This window comes from Phocoena phocoena, chromosome 11 (assembly GCF_963924675.1).
Source record: "Phocoena phocoena chromosome 11, mPhoPho1.1, whole genome shotgun sequence".
Taxonomy (NCBI): Eukaryota; Metazoa; Chordata; class Mammalia; order Artiodactyla; family Phocoenidae; genus Phocoena; species Phocoena phocoena.
Genome location: NC_089229.1, coordinates 5,416,189 through 5,434,440, shown reverse-complemented (window position 1 = coordinate 5,434,440; position 18,252 = coordinate 5,416,189). Strand labels below are relative to the sequence as shown.

At 53.1% G+C, this 18,252-nt stretch overlaps 1 protein-coding gene across 1 annotated transcript; it reads left to right on the top strand.

Moving 5' to 3' along the window:
• The first annotated feature begins 848 nt into the window (after window positions 1-848).
• Window positions 849-18,037, top strand: PNPLA3 (patatin like phospholipase domain containing 3). The gene is made up of 8 exons (XM_065887303.1): window positions 849-1,035; window positions 3,683-3,915; window positions 5,092-5,157; window positions 9,904-10,113; window positions 11,523-11,583; window positions 15,205-15,420; window positions 16,544-16,676; window positions 17,896-18,037. Exons 1-8 carry the CDS (start codon window positions 849-851, stop codon window positions 18,035-18,037), a joined length of 1,248 nt encoding a protein of 415 aa, XP_065743375.1.
• Window positions 18,038-18,252: the final 215 nt, after the last annotated feature.

Genomic DNA, 18,252 nt, shown 5'->3' with positions numbered 1-18,252 from the left:
CTTGGTGGAGAAGGGAGGGGGCTTCTCTGTCCACAAAACAGGGGGTAGGATGGCCCAGTAACCTGGGTTGCTGGCTGTGCAACTCTGGGCAAAGGCCTAAGCTCCCTGTGTGGGCTGCTCTGGAAATGCTCCGTGCAGTGTGGACACAGCGGTCAAGGGGACCCTAGACACTTCCTAAGGGTACCAGGAATCACCCAGGCCTGAGCCTCCTGAACTCCCATGGTCCTGCACTGCCCACCCCACCTCCCAGCACCAAGCACCTGTTATTCACAGTTTTTACTTAGAAGTGAAACTTTGAAAGGGAAGCTTCGTGTCATTATCATTAAATGAAAAATCTCTACCGCTTGCCGTGAACTGAAGACATCATACAAAACCCTGCAGGAAATCAGACATGAAATTCTATTTAGATGCTGGTGTCTGCTGAAGGCTTGCTGACTCGTAAAAAGGGAAATGATAAAGCGTCAAAAAGATATTAACAACCTAAGTGGGCCACTGTTAGTTTCTCCCTGGTTTAAGGGATGAAAAGGAACGGAAAGGGAGCTGTTTCTCTCCACGACACCCACTGTTATTGGAGCGTCGGAAAACTCTCTCCACCCTCACGCGGGCACGGGTCCTCCCCTCTCCTCTGCCCGGGTCCAGGCACTCCCAGCCCTCCGCCGCCCGCGTGCTGCCCCAGCATTGGGCGGCCCACCGGCTACCTCGCCTGGTCCGAGCGGGGGCGGGGCCGGCCGGGTGACGTCACGCCGGGAATGCCTGGGGTGAGTGCACCCGGGCCGGCTGAGAGCCAGAGTGGGCGCCGGGCGGAGACGCGGCGCTCTCGGACCCCGGACGCCCGACCCGCCGCCGCTATGTACGACCCCGAGCGCGGCTGGAGCCTGTCCTTCGCCGGCTGCGGCTTCCTGGGCATCTACCACATCGGAGTGACCCGCTGCCTGAGCGAGCGCGCCCCGCACCTCCTGCGCGACGCGCGCAGGTTCTTCGGGGCCTCGGCCGGGGCGCTGCACTGCGCCTTCTTACTCTCTGGGGTCCCGCTGGGTAGGTCCGGGCCGCCGCGGGGCTCCGCGCGGGGAGGGGGCGCGCGGTGGAGCCGGGATTGGAAACGGAAACTGCGGGGTACACCCGGGGTCTCCCCAGACGGATGCCTCCTCCAGTGCATCTTTTTGCCCCGCACCGGGGAGCTCTGTGGCCGGGCCTGGGAGGGGGGCGCGCCGGGTGAGCGCTCTTCTGGGTGTGGGAACCCGGAGCGCCTCCTCGCCTCGACACCCTTTTGGCGCCCGGGCTTGAAGAAAGCCCCCCCAGACCCAGCCTGGGACTGAGAGCCAGGTTGTCTCAGAGCGACGAGGAGGAGGGAGAGCGACGCCTGGGGTGGGGGGGCGGGGGGCGGGGAGGGGGGGGTCGGAGGCCCGATTTGCCCTGCTTCCGGCCAGGCCAGGAAGGAGGTTTTGGCCTGTGGCCCAGGGTGGCTTCCTTCTTCTCTCTGGGGACCAGAGGGACTGGAGACCCCCGGCCCCGGGCGCCTTTGATCTCCGCCCAGCTCTCGTGGGAGCTCTGGGGGCGGCTGGGTGCCTCTCAGGTAGAGGGCAACTTGCTGGTTTGGATTGAAAGATTTGGGTTGGGGAGAGGTGTTTTGCGGAGGGGGGGAGACGGGGGTGAGGGGAGGTAGGAAAGTTGTCTCTTCCTTTTCCAGTGTTTGAGACCCTTCTTGGGGGCTGGACATCCCACATCCCCTCCTCTTCTCGCCACCACACCCCTGCTCAGTGCCCTGGAAACGAGGTCCTGTGCCTTTGAATCTTGTTCTAGTGAAGCATCTCTGTAATCGTGGGTACCAGTGGGAGGGGCGGACTGGGGCTTGTGGCCAGCTGGCCTAAATCACTAGGGTATGACATCCTTGGCCTGGGATCCTAGCCAGGGAGCAGGGCCTGGAGCAAGTGGCAGCATGGAGCTGTTGGCAGCCAGAGGCCCCCAGACAGGAAGGTAATGCACCTTTTCATTAGCCCCTGTTTGTCTGGGCTTCCTTAACGGTTTACTCTTTACTCTACCCAGGGATTGCTGTGTCGGACACTGGCAGCAGGAATCCCTTGCTAGTAAGCACGGCCCTGCCATTGGATGGGATCAGGGAGCAGACCCTGGGCTGATGGAGAGGTGGAGATTAGGAGAGGCCACCGTGGCCGCCTTCCCCATCGAGGGGGAGAGGAGCAAAGGGCAGGAAATGTGACCTCAAGGAGGATCAGACTGGCCACCTTGGGCCTGAGCCAGCCCTTGTGTCCCAGAGTTGTGACCTGGAGACAGCCACACGGTCCAATGTTTAATTGGGACCAGATTCAAATGCACAGACGCCAGCACGTGAAGTGCCCTGACTCCAGCGTAGAGAGCGTTCCTGACAGGCAGAGGACAGGTGCGGCCTGGGGTTGTGTCCTGCAGGGGCTGGCTCGGGACCACCAAGTCCCTGGAAGGTGGATCTAGAGGTCCTGGCAAGAGCTGCTCCGGAGGTTCTGGGAGCCCCAGCTTCCTGCTTTAACTGCCTGTCTCACTTGGGGACCGCCGGGGAGCATTTCCCAGGGCCTGTGACTTGGGCATGGCTCCTGAGAGCGCCTCCAAACCCAGGCTGACTTGGCAGGAGAGACTGGCAGAACCAGCCAGCTGTGTGTAATTTTGTGCCTCCTGCCGGGGCTCAGTGGGGCCACATGTGCAGGGAGAGCTGAGCGGAGGTCGGAAGCGGGTCGGGACCTGCTGATGTGTGTCCGGCCTTCTGCATCCCAGGATCTATGGATGACTAGGGCTCGGGCTGGGACAGGTACTCTGTCCAGGGCAGTGCAGACCAGCCAGAGGGGGCCAGGCCAGTGAGTGAGGGCAGCTGCAGCATGCACGTGCCCTGTGCCCACTGGATGGTCTGGTAATTGTGACATTAGAGGTTAAAAGTGAAGTCTAGTTGTTTATTAGGTGCTTCATCTGGGTTGAGCACCTATAGTTTGTAGTGTATCTAATCTTCTCTATTTCCAAAAGGTAGTTGAGTGTGGTCCCGCGTTAAAAACATGCAGTCTGAGACTCAGAGAGGCAGTGAAGTGGCTTAGTTTAGCGGCTCAGCTAGTAAGAGGTGGAGGCAGGATTCAAACTCAGGTCCAAGGCTGTGCTTGCTGTCTGCTCCCTTCAGTGTTAGGCCCATTCGTGCTCAAGGTCCGACGCCATGAGTGCCTGGCTTCTGGCCTTGACGGAGGGATGGAGGTGAGGAGAGGGTTCACGGGGCCTCTGGAGGCTCGTTCCTGTGGCCAGGGAGGGCCTAGAGCACTAACTTACAGAAATAGGCAATCTTACATTTCCTAGTAGCCACGTGGAAAAAGTAAAAGACATAAAGTGAAATTAAGTTTATTTATCCCAGTCCAGCCAAAATATTATCATTTTCACATCTAATCAATATAAGACATTACTCATGAGATATTTTACATCTTGTTGTTGTTCTTGTTGCTCTAAGCCTTTGAGATCCAGTGTGCCTTTTACCCAGCTCAGTTTGGGCTAGCCGCATCTCAGGCCCGGGAGCCACACGTGGCTGCCGGATCGGACAGCCCAGGCCTAGAGAAAGGGAAAGGTCAGCAGCTTCCCTGCTGCCAGGTTTCTGGTCCTGCCACAAAGCATTCCCATCTCCAGGGTGGTACATTCCTTTGTATACTTGTCTCTCTCCGTCCAGAGCAGACATTGGAGGCCCTCGTGGACCTTGTCCGGAGCGCCAGGAGTCGGAACATTGGCGTCCTCCACCCGACCTTCAGTTTGAACAAGCACGTCCGAGATGGTCTCCAGAGACACCTCCCAGACAACGTCCACCAGCTCATCTCGGGCAAAATTGTCATCTCGCTCACCAGAGTGGCCGATGGAGAAAACGTGCTGGTGTCTGATTTTCGGTCCAAAGACGAAGTCGTGGACGTAAGCAGTTTGCTTATCTGGGTGCTGTCAAGTCATAAAGACCGTTTCATTTCAGAAGCAACAAAGAGAGGGCTGTCGTAAGCCGCCTGACCCGTTCTTTTCTTAAGATGCAAAAGAACCTGGTTGCCCACGATACTGGCTGTAGCTTCCTGTACCAGGGTGATACGAACTCTGAGTGCATCCAGCGGTCTGGTCCAGAGCATATGCAAAACTGGAGTGTTCCAGGACACTTTCAGTTTCAAATAACCCCTCCCCATCCTTCAAGGCTTGGCTTATGACCTTTTGCTCCAGGGACCTCATCCCACATGTGTCCCTCCTCCCAGTGATGCCTGTTCCTTAAGGAGGACCCCTCCAGCGAAGTCCCACAAGGGTGGGAGTGTGTCTTATTTGCCTCTAGCACAGAGAAGCTCACTGGCAATATGAAACTACCACTTAGTTTGACTGAGGCCTTTTATGAGAACTGCTTGGATATCATTTCACTTAACACAGGTCCCTACGAGCACGCAGCCTGGCACATATAACCAGCAGCTTCTCAGCAGCCAGTGCCCTCTTCCACTTAACCTTGTTTGTGGAGGCTTTCTCTAGGCAGCCAGCACCTGTGCGTTCCCACGTGAGCCCTTTCTCTCACTGCATCAGCGTTACATCCTGCTTGATGCTCGCTAGCATGGCGCGACTCAAAGCGTGGGCCCCGGACCAGCAGTCGCAGCAGCGCCATCGCCTGGGAGCTTGTTAGAATTGCAGGCTCTCAGGCCCCGCCTCCAAGCTGCAGCATCAGAGCCTTAGGGGTGGGGCACCGAGTCTGTGGTTCGCCAAGCTCTCCAGGCGATTCTGATGAACCTCAGCGTTTGCAAAGCCCTGATCTAGCCCCTTCCCTGTCAATCAGCTAGTCACCAACTCTTGGTTCTGTCTCTGATGGCCCAGTGTGACCCTCGTGGGGAGCAGGGGCAAGAAGCTACAGTCTGCAGATGGTGTCGTTAGAGAATTGGTACTTGGGCCTGAAATAATAAGTGTGTAGGTTGGTTCATGTTCGTTCAACCATTTATTAAAGCACCTCCTCTGTGCCAGGAGTGTTTTCAGGCTTGTTGCTCTCCTAGCTTGGAGAAGGCTTATAAAGACCCAGGGGAACAAAAGGCAGCCTGCTCTGGGCTGTGGTTTCACTCCCTTTTGTCTCCACAGGCCTTGTCTTGTTCCTCCTTCGTGCCTTTCTTCAGTGGCTTGATCCCCCCCTCCTTCAGAGGCGTGGTAAGTCCGCTTTTAAACTGTGTTTGAGGGAATTCCCTGGTGGTCCAGTGGTTAGGACACCTCACTTTCACTGCCAAGGGCCCGGGGTTCAATCCCTGGTCGGGGAACTAAGATCCAGCAAGCCAAGTGTCCAAAAAAAAAAAAAAAAGAGGCACTGGGCTCAGGTACCCTGGGCCCCTGAGACCTGTCCCCAGACTCGGAGCCTTTTTGCCTCTCAGCCTGCAGACAGAGATTCCATAGCTGGCCCCCTTCCGGGCTCTGTGGGCAGCAAAACCAACTTCGTGTAGAATAATTAGCTGGTTATCTGCAAGGTAAGCTCTTCAGTTAATCTTTTGTTTCTTTTTATTTTGGGAATTTTTTTTTAACATCTTTATTGGAGTAAAATTGCTTTACAGTGTTGTGTTAGTTTCTGCTGTATAACAAAGTGAATCGGCTGTATGTATACATATATCCCACATCCCCTCCTTCTTGCGTCTCCCTCCCACCGTCCCTATCCCACCCCTCTAGGTGGTCACAAAGCACGGAGCTGATCTCCCTGTGCTATGCAGCTGCTTCCCACTAGCTACCTATTTTACATTTGGTAGTGTATATATGTCAGTACTACTCTCTCACTTTGTGCCAGCTTACCCTTCCCCCTCCCCGTGTCCTCAAGTCCATTGTCTATGTCTGCATCTTTGTTCCTGTCCCGCCCCTAGGTTCATCATAAGCATTTTTTTTGATTCCACATGTATGTGTTAGCATGCAGTATTTTTCTCTTTCTGACTTACTTCACTCTGTATGACAGACTCTAGGTCCATCCACCTCACTACGAATAACTCAATTTCATTTCTTTTTATGGCTGAGTAATATTCCATTGTATATATGTGCCACATCTTCTTTATCCATTCATCTGTCAGTGGACACTTAGGTTGCTTCCATGTCCCGGCTGTTGTAAATAGAGCTGCAGTGAACATCGTGGTGCGTGTCTCTTTTTGAATTATGGTTTGCTCAGGGTATATGCCCAGTAGTAGGATTGCTGGGTCATATGGTAGTTCTATTTTTAGCTTTTTAAGGAACCTCCATACTGTTCTCCATAATGGCTGTATCAATTTACATTCCTACCAACAGTGCAGGAGGGTTCCCTTTTCTCCACACCCTCTCCAGCATTTATGGTTTGTAGGTTTTTTGATGATGGCCTTTCTGACCGGTGTGAGGTGACACCTCATTGCGGTTTTGATCTGCATTTCTCTAATGATTAGTGATGTTGAGCATCCTTTCATGTGTTTGTTGGCAATCTGTATACCTTCTTTGGAGAAATGTCTATTTAGGTTTTCTGCCCATTTTTGGATTGGGTTGTTTGTTATTTTGATACTGAGCTGCATGTGCTGCTTGTATACTTTGGAGATTAATCCTTTGTCAGCTGCTTCGTTTGCAAATATTTTCTCCCATCTGAGGGTTACCTTTTTGTCTTGTTTATGGTCTCCTTTGCTGTGCAAAAGCTTTGAAGTTTCATTAGGTCCCATTTGTTTATTTTTGGTTTTATTTCCATTTCTCTAGGAGGTGGATCAAAAAGGATCTTGCTGTGATTTATGTCATAGAGTGTTCTGCCTATATTTTCCTCTAAGAGTTTTAAGTGTCTGGCCTTACATTTAGGTATTTAATCCATTTTGAGTTTATTTCTGTGTATGGTGTTAGGGAGTGTTCTAATTTCATTCTTTTACATTTTGAGTTTATTTCTGTGTATGGTGTTAGGGAGTGTTCTAATTTCATTGAAGAGGCTGTCTTTTCTCCATTGTATATTCTTGTCACCTTTATCAAAAAATAAGGTGACCATATGTGCGTGGGTTTATCTCTGGGCCTTCTATCCTGTTCCATTGATCTGTATTTCTGTTTTTGGGCCAGTACCGTATTTTGTAGCTTTGTAGTATAGTCTTAAGTCCGGGAGCCTGATTCCTCCAGCTCCATTTTTCTTTCTCAAGATTGCTTTGGCTATTCGGGGTCTTTTGTGTTTCCATAAAAATTGTGAACGTTTTTGTTCTAGGTCTGTGAAAAATGCCATTGGTAGTTTTATAGGGATTGCTTTGAATCTGTAGATTGCTTTGGGTAGTATAGTCATTTTCACAATTCACTTAATCTTCACATGAGCACTGAAACAGGTGCCCAGTGGCCTATTAAGGTATAAGATACTTAAGAGTCAGTTACTCACTTAAGGTAATAAGTTTTTTTTTTTTTTCTTGGCTGCATTGGGTCCTCGTTGGGGCGTGCGGGCTTTCTTTCATTGCAGCAAGTGGGGGCTACTCTTCGTTGCCGTGCGCGGGCTTCTCATTGCGGTGGCTTCTTTTGTTTTGGGGCACGGGCTTCAGTAGTTGTGGCACACAGGCTCAGTAGTTGTGGCTCGTGGGCTCTAGAAAGCAGGCTCAGTAGTTGTGGTGCACGGGCTTAGTTGCTCTGTGGCATGTGGGATCTTCCCGGACCAGGGCTCGAACCTGTGTCCCCTGCATCGGCAGGAGGATTCTTAACCGCTACACCACCAGGGAAAACCGGTAATAAGGCTTTATTCTTAGGGGTTGAGGGTTATAATCCTCTCTGGGTCTGACTCTATCCTTTTCAGCCCGTGGCTTAGGGCAGAAGCGGCCAACAGGGCTGCAATTTGGTTCCATTCAACAAAGATGTAAACGCACGTGGCTAGTCCTGAGCCCTGCCTCTGGTGGAAAAACAGAAGTTGAGGTGTTTGTCCTGCAGGCTCTGGACTGGATGCTGGGCTGTGCTGGACCACCCGGCAGCCTCCTTCTAGGGCAGCAGTTATCAGATGATTCTGTCTTCCCACCCGGGAACATCTGGCGATGTCTGGAGACAGTTTAGGTTGTTACAGCTGTGGGAGAGAAGACACAACATCCCAGTGTGTCAGCAGGAAGGCATTTTAGAAACCCTCCTGGTTCATGCTTTAACAGCAGCACGGTCCTCAATTGGCAAAGCAAGTTGCAAAGGCAGGTTACAGGTAGCCTCACTCATGCCCCAGAGCATCCCCGGGACAGACACATAGTTGCCCCTATTTACAGATGAGAAAACTGAGGCCTGGAGCCGTGAAGTGATCACCTGCAATTCTAACAGCGCCAGCCTGGCAGACAAACCTAGAATCACATGTCTGCTCTAGCCCACGTTAGCTGGACTACTTTGGACACATTTCTTAACCTCTCTGAGATTGAATTGGCAAAGGAGGGTTACTAGTACTGAGGGTTGATAGTGGTACACAGCTGTAGCATTGTTGTGGGAATTACATGCGATGCATAGAGCCTGGCACAGGTGAGTATTCGGTAAATACGGGTGGTTTTGTCATTGCCGTTATCTTTTCATTTCCCCCAGGCTGTTCCAGCTGTGGTGCACACACAGTCACCCCCCTCCCCCCCCCGTGTGCTCAGATGAAACCTGCCGATAATTAGAGCAAAACGTTGAGGTTCCACTGAGCGAACTCAGAATGTTCCTGTAGAAAAGTTCAGGGTGGAGGGAAAATTATACAGGACAGAGGAGTCATTGGACTTTATCCCTTGAGTGGAAAAAGAGTGGGTATATGTATATGTGTAACTGATTGGCTTTGCTGTACAGTAGAAACTAACACAACACTGTAAATCAACTAGACTCCAATAAAAACTAATTTTAAAAAATAAATAATAATTTAAAAATAGTCAGCTCCTTCCTCCCTCCTCAGTCTTAACTAAAGATTCCCGACATTTGGTCCTGTGTCCCTTTCTGCCAGTGAGGGTTTTGATGCCTTCCTGTATCTTCCATAGAAATCACACGGCAACAATTTACTGCTGTGTGTGCAAATCTGATCATTTTTGGACTCAAGGCAAGAATCTCTTGATAGCTAAGCCATGGCTGAACGTGCCTGATTCTTTTTTGGACTTGTTTTAGGCCAAGGTGTGCCCTGAGATTTCTCCCTTCGGAAGGATTGGCTGGGGAAATTCTCCCAGTTGCGATATTTGAAGGCCCCCCCCCGCCCCGTCTGTGGGCACCAACAGCTGGGCCATGATGGTCGTCGGTTTGGGAATCATTCTAGACATTGGTTTCACAGGTGTAGACTCAGTCCAAATTGTACCAAAACCTGCCTGCCCCAGCCTGGCCGTGGGCACTAAGGTTGTTCAAGGATATGGCTACAGGAAAACTGATTCTCACAGTACTTACCCCAAATGCACCTTTGTTGTGGGATAAGATGCCATTTTCAGAGAGCTCGAGTCCCAGGTTCACTGCGTCATTCAAGTCTCCAGTGCAGCCTCTCATTTCCCAGGTGTGGACGGGCTCACAGGTTAAGTGTCTTGTCCAAGATTCCTAAAGCAGCAAGGGCCTCTGGAATTGAACCCATGACCGTCTGTCTCCCTTAGGGCCAGGTCGACATCATACTCTGTCCCCAGTGCACACAGCGCCCCTGGTCTAAGCAAGTTACATGGGTATGCCTAGGGACGCCCACCTGGGCTCGGGACTTGGCCGTGACGATGTGGGCCAGACGCCAGCCTCCGTCTGCCTCTTGGCCAGGCACTTTTTTGTGCAGTGTGCAAACTACACAGCAGCAGGTGGCAACCCTGAGCGCCAGCCTACAGCCTGGCCTGGCACAGAAATGCTCAGTAGGGATTTGCTGAAAGAGTGACCCCAAAGCCCCTCACCGTATGTGCCTGCAGCTCTGAGAAGCCTCTGGCCATAATCTGAAACACACAGAAAACCCCAACCCAGAGCTTCTGACAGTATGTCCTTTTTTTTTCTCTCCCTCAAAAGCGATACGTAGATGGAGCAGTGAGTAACATCATACCCTTCTTTGATACCAAAACGACCATCACTGTTTCCCCCTTCTATGGGGAGAGTGACATCTGCCCCAAAGTCAAGTCCACGAACTTTCTTCACGTGGACTTCACCAAGCTCAGTGTACGCCTCTGCTCCGAGAACCTCTACCTATTAACCCGGGTGCTATTCCCTGCGGATCTCAAGGTGAGGGGGCCTGGGGGCATTTAAACAGCACCGCTGTTCAGATCCCACCTCCAGGGGCTATAGTGTACGTATGGGCAGCCTGGATAGTAGGATTTTTTTTTTAATTACCCCAATGATTCTTATTTGCATCCATGGTCAAGAACTACACTGCAGGACTTCCCTGGTGGCACAGTGGTTAAGAATCCGCCTGCTGGGCAACTAAGCCCATAAGCCACAACTACTGAGCCCATGTGCTGCAACTACTGAGCCTGCACTCTAGAGCCCATGAGCCACAACTACTGAGCCCATGTGCTGCAACTACTGAGCCTGCACTCTAGAGCCCATGAGCCACAACTACTGAGCCCATGTGCTGCAACTACTGAGCCTGCACTCTAGAGCCCATGAGCCACAACTACTGAGCCCATGCACCACAACTACTGAGCCTGCACTCTAGAGCCCATGAGCCACAACTACTGAGCCCATGCACCACAACTACTGAGCCTGCACTCTAGAGCCCATGAGCCACAACTACTGAGTCCATGTGCTGCAACTACTGAGCCTGCACTCTAGAGCCCATGAGCCACAACTACTGAGCCCATGTGCTGCAACTACTGGAGCCGGTGTGCCTAGAGCCCGTGCTCCGCAACAAGAGAAGCCACTGCAATGAGAAGCTTGTGCAATGAAGAGTAGCCCCCGCTCGCCACAACTAGAGAATGCCTACGCGTAGCAATGAAGACTCAGTGCGGCCAAAAAAATAAAGAACTACACTGCATTTGGTGGTTTAATTTTTTTTTTTTTTTTTTTTTTTTTTGGCTTGTGGGATCTTCAGAGATTGAACCTGGGCCCTTGGCAGTGAAAGCTCGGAGTCCTAACCACTGGACCGCTGGGGAATTCCCAGTTTAATCTTTTTTTTGATTGTCGTTGTAGCGTGGTGGACCTTATCACCCTAACATAGTAAGAAAGTGGGTAGAATCTGCACAGTGCCAGTTCTCTGGGGAGAAGGAAGGCCGTGCCATGCAATGTATATGTCAGCGTGTGCTCGCGGGGAGAGGGAAGGCTGGACAGCAGGATTGGTTTGCCCGTGTGGTTTGTACACCGAGGAGCGAAGGAGGCAGCTCTTACTGTCCCACGACAAGTAGATCAGGCCCTGGTGTTTGTTAGGGTGGAGGCTCGTCCAGGGACCCAGGGAGACCAGAGAAACCAGCACCCGTCATGCTGGGGTGCCAGCTGCACGGAGGAGGTGTCATTCGAGCTGAGTCCTGCAGGAAAGCAGAGCCCTGTTCCACCCCGCAGCGGTTGCGCTGGGCACATGGCAGCGGCTTGGAGCTTGGGGGATTCTCGGCTTTGGGTCTGCCGTCTTCGGGTGATGTTGAAAGGAATGGTGCCTAGTGACTGCCCCCCTGCAGTTAATTTACTTGATTTGTTCACAGGTGCTTGGAGAGCTATGCTTTCAAGGATATTTAGACACGGTCAGGTTCTTGGAAGAGAATGGTATGTATGGTAGGGCAACTGAAGTGCCCCTTTAACAAGCTTTCTGTTCACAGTCTTGGTCCACAGTCTTGACTCCATCACTCAGCACTCAGCACCTTCACCCACCGTCTCGCTCGGCCCTCTCATTAGTCCCGCGAGATAGGAAATATTTGCCCCATTTTACAGATGGGGAAACAGAGGCTTGGAGAGGCAGCCCAGGTCCGCACTCCACTCACTGGGGAGCAGAGCTGGGACCTACCTGAACCCGGATGTCACAGCCCTAGGGCTGTTAGCTCTCCCTCTGCGGTGTCACCTGTCTGTGTGCTGAAGGCAGTTCCTTTGTTTTTCTTTTCTGCTTTTGGACAATTGTGAACCTTTAGTTTGATAAAGAAGGAAGACAAACAGTTTCTGGGCCGCAGGTGACAGAATAGCTCCCTCGAGGCGGGTGTGGGCCACGCCCACTAGCCCAGCTGTGTTCTGGGGAAGGTTCCTGCCTTTGACTCATCCTGGCTCGTGCAGGCTGGGGGACTTGGGTTCTGGAAATGTTAGAGTGGAACCAAATATGTTTGGGGCTGTTTTTCTTCGATACTGAAGGTTGGTTCATGCATTAATCCTCTGAATTAGCCTTTGGCCAAGACCGAGGAGATGGTGTGGTTCACGGGACATACATGTATTTATCTACTCAGAAAACGTTCACTGCGTACCGTCTAGGTGTGAGGCAATTGACGACTCCACAGCGAACAGACGGATGTGGCCCCTGCCCTCCTGGACCTTAGTCCCGTGGCTGTTGCCGAAATAGTGGCTTCCCTGTGCACCGATGCCGAACAGAAATATGGAGACAGAGATTTTGGAGGAAGACAGAGATTGCTTTATTTTTCGGCCAGGCAGAAGGGAAGACACGGCAGCCTAGGGCCTCAAGAACTGTGTCCCCCCTGCTTCGGGAATCGGAGAAGATTTTATATGTGGGGCTCGCAGTCTGGGGTATATGATAGGATCAAAGTAGTGAAGGTCTTGCATTCTTCTTCTTCCTGCATTATTTCAAAATAGTCACAGCTGGTGTCACGTCAGGCAGCCGGGTAATTGGGTCCGTTTGTCTCTGGGCTGTTGGCCTGTGACCTTTTTTCTGAAATGCAAATCCTGCAAGGGGTGGTTTGCTGCAAGGGAGAGCAGGATGTAATTCACGTAATGTTAAAGAGTCATAGGTTAGCTTTGTGAAGTACAGATCGAGTTACAGAAACTACAGGTTAGTGACAGTTAAGAAACACGACCAGGAGTGATGAGCTCTTTCAGGCCACGTTATGATTCTTCTCTTTCTCTAGTCTGTTTCACTGTTCCCTTTATTTTCCTTGTTCTCAGGAGAGGGAAAACTTCATTTCTATTTTTGCTGCAACATGGTCGGGGACAGATATGTCAAGAGAAGGCTGACGGTGTGCTCGGTTGCCCTGGCAGGAAGATACAGGATGCTGTAGGATCACACAGGGAGTGAGGGGACCTGCAAGGCAGGGGAAGGCAGGGCTTCAGGAGGGTGTGAATCCGTGTTGACACTTTGAGGGCGAACAGGAGCATTCTAGGCGTGGGGGACATGAACACGAGGTGCAAAGAAGGCGTGTGTAACTGGAGTGGCGGGAGTGGGGCACCCGGAGAGATGGACAGAAAGGAGAGGGGCGGGAATGGCAGTAAGTGAAAAGTTGGGGGACAAGGTTGGGCCTCACGGATGTGGTGAAAGGGTCTGCATCCCACAGCAATAGAGAGCCACGGAGGGCTGCCGAGGCGGGAGTGAGGGTGGTCAGAGGGAGCTTTGGAAGCTCCCCCCCCCCCCCCCGCCCCTGGCCGCAGTGCAGAGAGTGTGACGGCAGCATCCAGGAGGTCGAGGAGGCCGCCGTGGGCTTGGCCGGGGTCACGGCAGCAAGGGTGGTGGAAGGGGCCCAAGGGGACAGGACTTGGAGGCGACCAACCAGAGATTCGGGAGGAGGAAGACTTAGGGATGGAGACCTGGCCTCTGGCTTCTGCAGCCGGCACTGGGGGAGAGGGGCTCTGCTCAGTGTTCGGGCCCTCAGGAGGGCGAGGGTTCTGCAGGGAAGCTCAGGCCCGATTGCCGTGCCCCGGGGGCACATTTGGGTGGTCGTGCAAGAAGCACAGTGATGTCAGAGTCCGAGGTTCTGGAAAGCGGTCTGGACTGGGGATGAAATTTGGAAGCAACATGGAAATAAAAAACAGTGATGGACCCTGTGGAAGTTACTAGGTGACTTTGGGCAAGCCACCTCCCCTCTCTGGGCCTCCGTTTCCACATCTCTAGCAAAAGACATTTGGATTAAATGACGCCAGGTGATTCTTGGTAATTCTAAAGACTGGCATGTGGCTGGGTGCTTGCGGCATCGGTGCTGGGTTTGGGTTTAATGATCTAAGAGAGGTCCTCCCTCTGCCAGGCTGGCCGCCTCGGGGTCCTGCAGAGGACCCGTGGGGCTCGGCCAGGTGTCCTCTGGGAACAGATTCTCTGAAACATGCCTAAGGGAAAGTAAGTCCCAGGGTGTGAGCTGTGTGTCTAAAAGAGGCCGGAAAGATCCAGGGGAGCGTAACTGGGAGCTGTAACTTGGGAGCAAGGTGTGGGCATCCAGGGGCAGCCTCTGGTCTTTTTTTTGTGAATTCTTCTTCTTGCATCCTCTTTTTTTTTTTTTAATTAATTAATTTATCTTTGGCTGCGATGCGTCTTTGTTGCTGCGCATGGGCTTTCTCTACTTGCGGCGAGCGGGCTTCTCCACGGGCTCTAGGAGCGCGGGCTTCAGTAGTTGCAGCACGCTTGCTCAGTAGTTGTGGCTCACGGGCTCCAGAGCTCAGGCTCAGTAGTTGTGGTGCACAGGCTTCGTTGCTCCGCGGCATGTGGGATCTTCCCAGACCAGGGCTCGAACCCGTGTCCCCTGCCTTGGCAGGCGGATTCTTAACCACTGCACCACCAGGGAGGTCCAGCCCCAGGTCTTTTAATCTGAGGTTGGAAGCAAGAGGTGAGCCGAGGCAGGCGTGGGCATCCGAAACTACCTGTCCCACTGCCCCCACCCAGTGTGCGAGCAGGAACCACCCACTGGTATTGGCTCCTGAGCCCCGGCACCTAGGGCAGGGCCTGCACAAACCCCCTGACCTAATGCTTCTTTCGAGGCCGTGTGATGGAAGGGTGCCATCTTTGACATCACATCTCAGTTCGATTCTCGCTGTGCCACGTATTGGCTGTGTGGCTTTGGACAAATCTCTTAACCTCTCTGTGCTTCTGATTCCTCAGCTGAAAAGCGGAGATGATGATAATGGTAGCAGTTGAATGGCTGCTGCGTGGCCTTGACCGCTGGCTTAACCAGTGGTTCCGTTACTATAAATTAGTTATAACCCTTAGCTTTGAACATCAAGAATCCACACGTGGCTCCAGAGCCCACACAGCTGGTGAGTGATGGAGCCAGGTGCCCTCGTAACATCCATCCGGCGTCAAAGCCCCGCACTCCTTTCTCCCTGCTAGGACTGCCTGCCCTCGTTGATCTCCGCCTTGTACTAATAACAGGCCTGCAGCTTCCCTCTAATTCGGTGGGCAGGTGTGTGTGAGTGAGCAATGACCCCGACGCCCGAAATTGCCTGACGGGTTTGTTTCTGTGCCCTTCGCAGGCATCTGTGACAGGCCCCCTCTGTGCCTGAGTGCATCGCCAGCAGAGTCGGAAGTCCTTGAGGCCTCCTGGGAGCACGGGAGCCTGCAGTCTTCCCCGAGCATGGCCGCCGGGGAGGCGAGGCCTGAGGAAGCCACACTGCTGGATCACCCACACCTCAGCATCCTGCCCTGGGACGACAGCACCCTGGAGACCCTGTCGCCCAGGCTCACCATAGGTGCCGGCCCTGGGGGCGGGACGGCAGAGGCTCTCTGTGACCCTTTATGAGGCAGAAAGGTGGCTTCCCTGTGTGCTGTGGAGGAAGGTCATGCAGCTGCGTGGGAAGAGATGGGGCGGAGCGACTAGGGCAGGCCCGTTGGGACCCGCACCGCCCAGCACGGGCCTCCCATCCCCCTGGGTCCTTGCCCAGTCTCCCTTCCCATGGGGGCTGGCCAGAGGAGAACCACCTCCAGCTGAGTTTTGTGTTAACTGGCTGTGCTCTCTGCTCCTAAAGTCCAGGCACGCTGGATATTGGGGGGGACCCCCGGAGGTGGCCTGTTCTTTGAGAACGCCGTTCTCCGCCTGTCCTCCCATCTCAAAGCCTTTTCTCTCTCGAGGAGCCCCTCCTAATTTCTCCCTCCACGCAAAATCACAGTTTTGAACTGTCACTGAATCTGGTTATTTAATCATGTCATCGATTATATAATGGATAGATGAATGCACCATCCAGCTTCCAGCTGGGCATTTGGGGAAATTCAAAGATGAAGGGCACAGGGATTTCCCTGGAGGTCCAGTGGTTAAGACTCCGAGCTTCCAATGCAGGGGGTTAGGGTTCAATCCCTGGTCGGGGAACTGAGATCCCACACACCTCAGGATGTGGCCAGAATAGAATAGAATAAATCAAAGACGAATGGGATGCCCGGTTCTTGCCCCTGAGGCACGAACACCCCAGGAGTTGCACTAACCAGCAGCTGCTCAGATTCCTGCGATTTGAGGCATCCGGAGGTCATTACAAAGGGGAAATAGAAGGCTAGGGGGTTCCAGGCAGAAGAGATGGAATCCAGCTGCAGGTGCAAAGAAGAGCTCATAAAACTGGGGCCAGGGGCACTTTGAGAAGTTTGTGTACCCCTCCAAAAATAGCCAGTTTAAAAGAGAGTCTTTAAAAGGGATCCTGTACCCTGTACCCTGTAGACGATCCAAGGGCTACTTGGGCACATTCCCCACCTGATCTCATTTGTGGACGCTTCTGATTCTTGGGCTGCCAGGATTTGTATATTTCACAGAAATTCCAAGCACTACCCCGGGAAGATGGTTTGGTTTTTACACTGGTGAGAGACAGACCTCCCAATTGTATTTTTCAGCCCTGAGGGAAGCAATTGGAAACCAAGATGGGTACATAAGCAAGATGTGCAACTTCTTACCAATTAAGGTCATGTCCTACCTGGTGCTGCCCTGCACGCTACCCGTGGAGTCCGCGATTGCTATGGTCCAGAGGTGAGCGCTTCACGTGGCTTTGTGGCATCCTCATGGAAGTGGGGCGAGGATTCAGTGAGAGAAGCAGTGGAAGGCCCTCAGCCTGGGGCCTGGCTCCTTATACATTGGGGTGGAGATCACGGTCAGCGTGGAACACCTTGGAAAGGTGCCTCGTTGGCAAGGCCCTGCCCACCCCTCCTCCTTTCTCACTGCTGTTACATGTCTGTCACTTCTTGTAGGTCTGCACTTCTATTTTGGGATTTTTTTTTTTTTTTTTTTTTTTTTGCGGTACGCGGGCCTCTCACTGCTGTGGGCTCTCCCGTTGGGAGCACAGGCTCCAGACGCGCAGGCTCAGCGGCCATGGCTCACGGGCGCAGCCGCTCCGCGGCATGTGGGATCCTCCCGGACCGGGGCACGAACCCGTGTCCCCTGCATCGGCAGGCGGATTCCCAACCACTGCGCCACCAGGGAAGCCCCTGTTCGGGGATTTTATTCCTGGTATGTTGGAGGGATCTGAGGCCAACGCTGGGATGCCTACTGGATTCCTGAGCGTTTGTTTCCCCTCGGTTTTCTTCTGATGTACTTTGGTGTTCACTTTCTTTTTAGCGAGTTAGTCAACATGTCCCTCAGTCCATCTTTCAAAGTCCCGACCGTCCTTCAAAATCCAGCTCAGTCCTCCAGCTTTGGTCATCCTCCCCGGAGCCCCTCTCCACTGTGCCAAATCAGCCACCCGTTCCCGCACAGCCTTGCCCTGGGTTGAGGGCTGCTCTGGCATTTCCCAAAGCCCGAGATGTGGGGTCCTTTTCATGTCCTGGGTGCTGGGAGTCTGGAGGGCAGTGGTCAGGCCTCCTCGGGGGCTCCCTCTGCTGCGCTTGCATGTGGCCAAGCCCAGGAGACCCGGGCGCAGGGGGTGGTTCTCGACCTCAAGATGCTCTGCGTCGGTGGCCGTGTTGCCACAGAGGAGTAGGATCCTGGAAAACCAAGGTCTTTTCCTTTTATTTCCACGTAAGTCCCTTGAGCGTTCCCAAATCAAAAACTGGGCTCATTTACCTTTGGGCTTTTAGGTTGGCTTGTCTTTGGGAATTTATCACATCGGGGTTAGGAGTGACCCCGGCAGTTTCCATGGACCATGGTGTCGTTGTAAGATGTCTGCCTTTGGTTAGGGCTTGGTTTTGTTCTTTTTGGTTGGTTTCTCTTCCTGCTCATACGACGTGGGCGTCTCTCTGTTTTATTCCTGCAGACTGGTGATGTGGCTTCCAGACATGCCCAGCGACATCCAGTGGCTGTGGTGGACGACCTCCCGGATTTGTTCTCGAGTGATGACGCGTTTGCTCCCCGTGGAGCCCTACATCAAGGACACAGGACAAAAACTCCTGAATTAACCACGCCCGCATAGCAGCTGTTGCCATGGGCTCTCCTAACCTAAACCGCGCAGCCCCACGTCTCCACAGTAGGTGAAGTATTCACCACGTAGCAACCTCGAAGCACCCTGACCAATCACCTGATGCCATCCTGCCAGCAGGAATTTTCTTTGTCTCGAGGCTATAAGAGTTGGCCACTAGCCCACAGAGGGGGTCGGCTCTCCGTGCTCTGTCAG